This window comes from Salvelinus fontinalis, chromosome 31 (genome assembly GCF_029448725.1).
Source record: "Salvelinus fontinalis isolate EN_2023a chromosome 31, ASM2944872v1, whole genome shotgun sequence".
Lineage (NCBI taxonomy): Eukaryota > Metazoa > Chordata > Actinopteri > Salmoniformes > Salmonidae > Salvelinus > Salvelinus fontinalis.
The window spans coordinates 24,111,503-24,121,527 of record NC_074695.1 but is presented as its reverse complement, the minus strand read 5'-3'; the positions used below and the strand labels follow the sequence as shown (position 1 = coordinate 24,121,527).

The 10,025-nt window shown below is 44.2% G+C and overlaps 1 protein-coding gene across 1 annotated transcript; it reads right to left on the bottom strand.

Moving 5' to 3' along the window:
* Positions 1 to 2,456: 2,456 nt before the first annotated feature.
* Positions 2,457 to 8,277, bottom strand: LOC129829901 (solute carrier family 52, riboflavin transporter, member 3-A-like). The gene is made up of 4 exons (XM_055891903.1): positions 8,084 to 8,277; positions 3,725 to 4,869; positions 3,284 to 3,407; positions 2,457 to 2,774 (listed from the first exon to the last, which is right to left on the bottom strand). The coding sequence occupies exons 2-4, from the start codon at positions 4,741 to 4,743 to the stop codon at positions 2,562 to 2,564; spliced, it is 1,356 nt and encodes a 451-aa protein (XP_055747878.1). The 5' UTR covers positions 4,744 to 4,869; positions 8,084 to 8,277; the 3' UTR covers positions 2,457 to 2,561.
* Positions 8,278 to 10,025: the final 1,748 nt, after the last annotated feature.

The window sequence follows — 10,025 nt, the reverse complement described above, 5'->3', positions numbered from 1 at the left end:
GCGGCTGGGTGGGGTGGGGATTCGGTGAGGTGTGAGGGTGGGGGTCCACTCTGGGAGGTGTCGTCCTGACCAGATGGGCCTCTCAGTGGCGTTGTAAGAGTCCTCCTCACATGGCAGAAGAGACTGCAGGATCTCACAGGACCAAGACAGGGAATCCAGGTGGCCACAGTCCCTCCTGACCAGCTGGAGAAGCAATGGGCCATCTGACACAAAATTATACACTTTTCTTTTGCTGCTGATGCTGTGTGTTGTCAATGCCTCTCCTCAACACAAAAGCCCGGGCCAATCAAGGAATTTATCCAACGAAGCTAGCAGAAAATCTCTTAGTTGCACTCAGATATTCAGGGACGTTGTGAAGCAAAGCGAAACAACATTTGAATGCAAGATGAAGGCTATAGTGAGTAAGGAGCTGTGAAGTGCCTAAAACGAAATAAAAATGACAGAGAAAAAAAATCTGATTCACCTTCAACTAAATGTAACACTTTATCCAGAACTACCCTTTGACAATTTCCCTTTTACATAATAACATCCAATAATGATGAAATAATTTGGGCTTATTTATTGTCAATGGTGTGAATAATTCACCGCAGTGATTTCAGGAAAAGGGGTTTTCCTTTCCTCAAATCCAAGTGAGAAAGTCGCATCTGCTCTTCGCCTGATCCTCATCTGATCCTCAGCTGACCCGGACTCCCGGAGGCAGGGTGGCCCTCATCTGATCGTCTGCTAACCCGGACTCCCGGAGACAGGCTGGGGGTAATTGTCGCCCTCTTTCTTTATAATTTTTTTACTCAGAGCCGGGGTCAGTGGAGCTCCCAAGTGACCAGCAATGGGGCCAATAGCCGACTAACTGCCTCCTCTACTCTGACTAACCTTAATTAGTGACCACCTCCCTGGGCTTCCCCTAAACCTGGGGCTGGGGGGACCTCTTTGTGGTCCTCAACTCATCTGAGGGGAAGGAGATAGACTGAGAGATAGAGACTGGTAGAACAACAGCTGCTGATGGGGACATCACTATCTGGTTCCTATGGAAGAGCAGCATCCTCCTGAGAGAAATTGCTGTAACCTACAGTAATCTGATTCTCACACATCCATGATAGCCATAGAATCTCTCGAAGCAACATTGTATGTGAGTGAACACATGAGGTTAAACACATTAACTTGAACACATTAGCACATGATGATCTATAATGTATTTACAAAAACAATCAACAGTGCATATCATATGATGATCTTACATGGAATGCTCTTTCACACTGACACACACATGAACATAGAGATATAAAAGCCTTTATACAGCAAGTGTTGAATAGACAAAGTGTAATTAAATGTATTTTGTGTTGACAAGAGAATCTGCTGGGATGCCTGAATAATGCAAAGATTCTTTTTTTCTAACATGGTCTACTACCGCCATCTAGTGTTACAATCTGAAACATTCTAAATAGAGAAAACACCAGTGGGTTCAGCAGAGTGACCGTGATATACACTAAGTGTACATACAGAACATTAAGAACATATTCCTAATAATGAGTTGCACCCCCCCCCCCCCCCCCCCTTTTGCCCTCAGAAAAGCCTCAACTTGTTGGGGCATGGACTCTACAAGGTGTCGAAAGTGTTCCACAGGGAAGCAGGCCCATGTTGACGCCAATACTTGGCTGGATGTCCTTTGGTTGGTGGACTATTCTTGATACACACAGGAAACTGTTGAGCATGAAAAACCCAGCAGTGTACCTGGCGCTTACCACCATACCCCCGTTCAAAGGCACTTTTATCTTGCCATTGACACTCTGAATGGCACACACACACAATCCATGTCTCAATTGTCTTAAAATTCCTTCTTTAACCTGTCTCCTCCCCTTCACCTAGACTGATTGAATTAGATTCAACAAGTGACATCAATAAGTTTTCCCCTGGATTCACCTGGTCAGTCTATCTCATGGAAAAAGCAGGTGTTCTTAATGTTTTGTACACTCAGTGTAAATCTAAGGTTAATTCAATAATAACATTTTTCATGGCACTATAATTAGTAATTACAAACCAAACATGAATCTGGATTCTGCTTGTCTCCTTAAATTCCCAATTATTCAACAAGTAATGGTTTAAAACCATACATTTGAAATAAGATAAGGTTATGAGGTTTATAATGCAGATATTTACAACAATTGCTCCAACACCCTTGAGTGTAGGTTGTGAATCATACTGCATAGAAATACATACAATTATTAACTGAACAACAGTTTGAAATCTTATGCTTTACTCCATTGATCCACGTGGATTTTTTTCTCACCACAGGGTGCCCTTGAAGACATACTTAGAGTCCAATCTCTAATCTGAGGCCAGATACGTCATTGTCTTGTCATTGTCTTTTCCTTGACCCCCACATTATTCACACATCACCCCAGTGGGTATAGGTACTAGCAGGTACTCCTGTCCAGGGGGTGTACTTGTACATCAAGCTGCATTGCACTACAGAAACAAGAGATAAACTCCTGCCCTAGGGCCGTTCTGGCTCGGACAAGGCTACTTACCAGTGGGTATGTTAGTGTCTCAGGTATAAGTCATCATCATAAAGGGCACCTAGTGTTGCAGAAGTCTCCTGACTCGAACAGGTTGCAGACATTCACCAAAGGGAACATAATGGCAGAGCCAAGCAGAGAGCCTGTCTGTGCCGCTGCTCCACACCACACCAGGGCACTGTGGCTCTCGTCCCTCAGGATGACACCCACCATTACCCTCACATAGGACATGGTCCCCGTGAAGAAGACCCACGACAGAACCTGAGGATTACATTGTGACTTTATTAGTTAGGTAACACGTACGATTCAAGTGTAAGAATTCAAGTGCCCTAGCACGACATACCTGATCCTATACTAATCAAAGGTTTAATGATCAGGTGTTTAGTGGAATCAGATGTGTAGTGCCAGAGGAAAAACTAAAATGTGCACCCCCTGGGTGCTGGGCCCTGGGGCTCCCCGGGTGCATGTGTCGCCCCCCCCCCCCCCCCCCCCCCCTAGCACTACATAGCTGATTAAAATAAACAAAGCTTGATGATGAGTTTGTTATTTGAATCATCTGTGTAGTGCTAGGGCAAAAAACTAAACATGCACCGAGTGGGGGCCCCAGGACCGAGTTTGGGAAACCCTACCATAAAGGACCGTATCAACTTTGTTACCTTTGCTTTTCTTGAATTCCAAGGATCAATAACTGTGACAGTTTGATAGATAAGTGTTTCTTAGAAAGTGTCTCTAGACTGAGGCCTATTTCTACAGGTGGAGTTGTCACTCACTATGATGGTTTCTCCCAGTGCAGAGCCTTGTAGTACTGGACATGGACTCATGGCGGCCATGGCCATGTTGTATCCTCCAAAGATTGAGCCCAGGAGACACAGTACACCCAGCAACACTAGTGACCTGAGCGCAAAACAGGAAACCAGAAAACAGTTTGTAAACTGTATATCTGGAGAATGTCATTCAACATAAAGATAACCAATGAGATTGCTGCAGTGATGGGTAGCTGAATGTCTATGTCAGTGTACAAACAATATCTATGTTCATCTGAGAACGCTGTAAAAAATGGTTACTTATTGAACAGCAGGAAGCAATTTCTGCACATAATGCTGTCAAAGCTGAGATAATAATACATATTGATTTGAGTGTTTGTCCATAAATGCTTGTTGTTGCTTTATCATCAATAAAAGAGGAAAGCTTGAGGCTATTTGGGGTTTTACCTTTTAGGAAAGAACAGGGCGACTATACAGGCCACTGGGTTGGCACAGGATGCCAGAGCCGCCGACAGGTGATAAGCCAGGTTACCGTAGGGCATGCAGGAGTACGTCTGCACCGAGGGCAACAGGCCGTTGGTTGCCCCGTTCACACAGACCACCATGAAATAGATAAAAGCTAACTGATAAACAGAGTGGCCTGGTTTAGCCAGCTGTAGCCTAGCCTGACCTGATTCCTCACTGTGGGGTTTTGGGTTAGAGTTCTGTTCGTCGGTTACCACTCCAGGGTTGTCGAGACCGAAGCAGACCGACGCCACTGTGTCAGTGTCTGAAACCAGGTTCTCTGTGGACAGTTCAAAGCTGCGTGGGAACCTGTTGAGGGCAGAGAACGCCAGCAGGCTGATGCACATCATCGCCGCCAAGAAGAAGAAAAACACCTCTGTGGAAAAGTTGGGCTGTAGATACTGGGTCTGGACAATGTACATGTCCTTTTCAGTGAGGTTACCAGAGGACTGAGTGCCATTTACACACTTGGCCATGCCGACGCCCTGGCCAAGAGCCACCAGACCAGGGATAAAGCCACTCAGGCCCTCTCCAATGAAGTAGGTGGTGATGTAGTGGGCTGGCAGATGCATCATGAAGGGCAGGAAGGTAACAGAGGAAGTACAATCCACCAAGGCCAGGAAAAGGGTTAGAATAAAGAAGACTGTGCTCCGTGGTGCCGTTGCCACAACCGTGGTCTCATCCCAGAAGAACGCCAACAGTACACAGGCCAGGATGCCGATGGACAACACACTGTAGATGACAGCGCTCTCCCTCAGACGGCCCGGACACAGCTTGTGCATGACAGTGACCAGCAGAGGCCCCAGGTTGGCCAGCTGGATGATGACTGTCAGGTAGGATGGTAGCTCCCAGCCCTCGGGGAGGGTGTTGACAATGAGGGGGAGCTCCACCCACAGGCCGTTGACAGCCACCCAGGAGCCCAGGCCGAAGCAGCAGGCCAGAACATGGACCAGCAGAGACATGGCTGTATTGTAGCTGGTCCCAGTCAGGTCAGGTCAGGTGAGGTGAAGTAGTCTTCTGGAGGAACTTCAGATCTGAAGTGAAGATATATCTGGTTGAACAGTTTCAACCTGGCCAGCCTTCAGAGCCTAGAAAAAGAGGAAACTAGAGATTATCTTAACAAATACTGAAAGTCAGTAGCGGTGCGTGAGCAACCTCTGTCCGGTGAAGTCCACAAAGCATATTGCATGTAACAAACAGTTACATGACCTACAGCATGGTCAAGCAAGTTAATGTTTCTGATATTTTCAGACTACTAAACTAAACAACTATTGAGTTAGAACTAATGAGAGTTACTGCTAGTTGCAAAGAAAACAGGAGCTACCTCCACTATTCCAGAACCATTTCATCTTCAACAATTCAACATCATCAAATAACCTACTGTATGCTTAGTCTAATACAGTGACAACTAAAAGATATCAAAAACAACTTAGTCCAATCAATGTAAGCTAAATATGCTGTGGCTGTCCATGGTTCTGCCATCGTCCTCTCTTTCATGTTGACGAAACGGTCTATGACTGTGTTATACAGTACACGCTTTTAGTTTTTGTTGTCCTATGCTACCTGGCTAGAATGCTTGCTCGCTAGCCTAACTTCCTTTATTGGGCAACGATGAGCCAGCTAGTTAAAATTAGCCTACTACATCTAGCTACATACTGAACTTCCATCCTCTAAGGGCCAGGGGCACAATGTATGAACTAATGGTTGGATCAGAATCGCCATTATAATCAATGACCAGTACAGAGAATTAAGTAAAACCACAAGTCTAAATCCCTGTCTCCATCCATGGCTAATTTAGGAAAGAGACGATTCTAGGTAGCTAGCTAGCCACTGGAGGACAACGACACAACGAGATGCAACAATTCAATTTTTTTCTGTCAATTATATTTTGCTTTTGATGTGATGTGATTGGTGTGAAGCCAAATCCAAACTGGCTTCCCTTGGTGCACCAGGACCATTCACAGTTGGGGCTCACTCAGTTTAGCTCAACGCTAGTTGGCTATTATTGTATACTTTTTTATCAAGGGAGGCAAAATGCTTGCTGGTTTCCCTTGCATTCAATGCTACGGGTTTCAACAATCTCATACTCTTTTTGACCAAACAGCATCAGATAGATGGGCTATACATACAGAGACAGAGGGGAGCTGTTTCACTCGCTCTGATGCTTTTCCAGTGAGATACTGTACATTCAGCCTCTTGCGAATTGAATGAAAATTATGAAATATATTTTTTGGGAAAACCTGGCTTCCCTTGGCATCCATGAATACACGCCACTGCTTAAAGACACTGCTGCTAAAACTATCAAGCTAGATCGAGGATGAAATGAGTAGGACAATAATAATATTTGTAATTTTAAAAAAAAGTATTATAGTACCAAATCTCTCTGCAAGGATCTATCAACAAGTAGGCCTAACCCTAGCCTAGACCAGGGGTTCCCAAACATTTTCACTCAGGCTCCCCTTCCAGCATTGGGGAACACTGGAAAACTGATAATGCACTATCAATTTTGAAATGGCACCTTGTGCATTATTGCAACTTTCAGGAGTAAGTTGAAAGCCAGACTGAGTTCCTTTTTTATTTTTGGGAACTACTGGCCTAGACCATGACCCTCATTACTGTATAACCAAGAGTAAATATCACATTGTTATTGTGGGTTTACAAATCAAAGGATCAGTTTTGCCTTTTAGATCATAATGAATCAGATTAAATAGAAAGATTCTAGATCAGCACTCCTACTCTGAGACTCTTTATGGATATGTGCCCTGTTATTGAATGTGCATTCATTTTGTCATTGGAATTTGATCTTTAACTTTTTGCCAAACAGCTTTTAACCCTACTGTTTTACACTTTAGCTGTGAGTCACACAGGGTGACGCAACCTGGCATAAGCAGATCTAGGTCAACTGGTTCAACTCTGACGCTCTCTGTGTGCCCTGTAATTTATGCACAGGGTGTTGTTGCTCAAGGGTGCAAATGTCACACATCCAACTTTGAAATGACTGGTTTAGTTAATTAGTTACACTTTGATTACCTAAATGATATACTGTATGTTAAATTTAAAAAATAAATGTAAGTCAAGGACAACTATCTAACTAACTGTGTAGATGGAGTAGTGAGAATCAGATGTATTGTATTTTTCATTTTTACAGAGATGAAACCATGAAACCTTGAGACAATACTAGCAATTGTAACAGAGAAGTATTCAGTATACTCAACGCATTCTTCTTACATGTCAAGCAGCTGAAGGAAATTTCACTTCCCTAACACTTCCCTCTAGAAACACAACGTACCATATGGCTGTGGGGGCCAGCCGGATGCCTAACTACGACCCAGATCATACAGGACACACACTTCTCAGAGGCCTCAACTCGTGACAATCCAAACCTTGAACTGGCTCAAGCTGCTGAACTTCACTCTCTGTACCCAAAGTAGCAAATGTTTCACTCTTCTCATTGTTCAGCTAAACATTTTATCAGTTTCATATCAACCATTGTCTGTAACGATGCCATGTATACACAATTAAGAATGACTATATTAGTCTTGAGACATAATTTTCTTTATATTTACTGGCTGTGGCTTTTAAGGAACTGGTGCTATTAGCATGTGTATTTCCGCATGACCACCTGCACCTCAAAGCTCTGTATTAAAACTTTTACTTCTGGAACTCAAGTCTCCTCTTTTACTTTAAAAAAGTTAACATTGTTACTGCACAATGGAAAAGTCTAAGAGGGATCCTTGGGAAGTTTAAGTGGGAACCGACTTGAAATTTAAAATGGTCCATTTAAATTTAAAACAGTTAAAGTAAGGGTTAAGGGAAGGGTTAAGGTTAGGAGTTCAGGTTAGGAGTTAAGGTTATGGTTAGGGTTTAGGGCAGGGACATCCCAAGGATACCACTTAGTACAATTTAGTTTACATGGCCCTGCTGATTTCCTATCTCTGCTAGTGAAAATCAGACAGGCATTTAGCTTCCACACAGGATTTCATGATGTTCGGCCTAACAAATGAGACAATGTCAGAGCCAATACCATCACATACTGTGTATCTGGCTTACAAAGCACCAATGTGTTACAGTAATGTAGATGGTCAGTGTGAACTGCAAGAACTTTCAATTCATATTGATCACTATGATCTTCTGTCAGGGGAATGGATTATCAGAATCTGCCTGAAAAATACCTTCTTTACAATATTGATTTGAAAATTGATACACTTTAACTTCCATGATTGTTCCATTGCATGACCATAAGGCAATATTACATTTCCAATACAACTCATAGGAACCAAGAAGATAAAAAAGTATACTCACAGGTTTCTTGAGCTACTGAATGGATGCCTTATTGAGGAATCCAACATCCTCCCACTCTCATCTTATATACAGACCTTTGGGACAATGCCACTGGCTTCTCCTTCACACACAGGCTGGAGGAGAACTAGGGAACTAGTGCCTTGTGGGTAGTTCAGAGTCCAGTCCAGCAGTCAGCTCCACCGTGTAAGAGTAAACTGAGCAGCTGTGCAGCTGTATCCTTTTTAAATCTGTACAACAGCCATAAAGTTAGATACACAGTAGAGATGGGACGTCCCCTTTCCTCTGCCTGCACAGCCCCGAGAGACTAATGGGAGACCTATGGTCCCTCATCTCATTCCACAATTATGTGAATGGGAAATTCAGGAAGAAAGCGAGGTTGCTTATATCAGAGGTAGTCAGGTAATACAACCCAGGGTGTGTGTGTGTTTGTGTGTGTGTAAATGATTGGGATGTGGTATGGTCATTTTAATCATAACAATAATATCCAATAAAAATCCATCTGTTTATTGACCTACAGAATATACATTGATTAAGACATGAGAGGGCATCTACTCAACATCTTTGACCAATAATGACTCTGGTGAACACTAACTGAGATTCACATGAACTTTTTATAGGCCTACACCGCTTTATCCTTTAACCAACAACAATAGTCCATGGGAACAATAACAATATCAGGGATCCCTCCCGAGTGGCGCAGCGGTCTAAGGCACTGCATCTCAGTGCTTGAGGTGTCACTACAGACACCCTGATTCGAATCCAGGCTGTAGCACAGATTGGAATATGTTCCGGGATTCTTCCAATGGCATTGAGGAGTACACCACATCAGTCACTGGCATTATCAATAAGTGCATCGAGGACGTCGTCCCCACAGTGACTGTACGTGCATACCCCAACCAGAAGCCATGGATTACAGGCAACATTCGCACCGAGCTAAAGGGTAGAGCTGCCGCTTTCAAGGAGCGCGACTCTAACCCGGAAGCTTTTAAGAAATACCGCTATGCCCTCCGATGAACCATCAAACAGGCAAAGTGTCATTACAAGACTAAGATCGAATCGTACTACACCGGCTCCGACAATCGTCGGATGTGGCAGGGCTTGCAAACTATTACAGACTACAAAGGGAAGCACAGCCGAGATCTGCCCAGTGACACGAGCCTACCAGACGAGCTAAATAACTTCTATGCTTGCTTTGAGACAAGTAACACTGAAACATGCATGAGAGCATCAGCTATTCCGGACGACTGTGTGATCACACTCTCTGCAGCCGATGTGAGTAAGACTTTCAAACAGGTCAACATTCACAAGGCCGCAGGGCCAGACGGATTACCAGGACGTGTACTCCGAGCATGCGCTGACCAACTGGCAAGTGTCTCCACTGACATTTTCAACCTCTCCCTGTCTGAGCCTGTAACACTAACATGTTTCAAGCAGACCACCATAGTCCTTGTGCACAAGAACACTAAGATGACCTGCCGAAATGACTACCGACACGTAGCTCTCACGTCTGTAGCCATGAAATGCTTTGAAAGGCTCGTCATGGCTCACATCAACACCATCATCCCAGAAACCCTAGACCCACTCCAATTTGCATACTGCACCAACATATCCACAGATGACGCAATCTCTATTGCACTCCACACTACCCTTTCACACCTGGACAAAAGGAACACCTATGAGAGAATGCTATTCATTGACTACAGATCAGTGTTCAACACCATAGTGCCCTCAAAGCTCATCACTAAGCTAAGGAACCTAGAACTAAACACCTCCCTCTGCAACTGGATCCTGGAATTCCTGACGGGCCGGCCCCAGGTGGTAAGGGTAGGTAACAACACATACGCAACGCTGATCCTCAACACGGGGGCCCCTCTGGGGTGCGTGCTCAGCCCCCTCTTGTACTTCCTATTCACTCCTGACTGCACGGCCAGGCACGACTCCA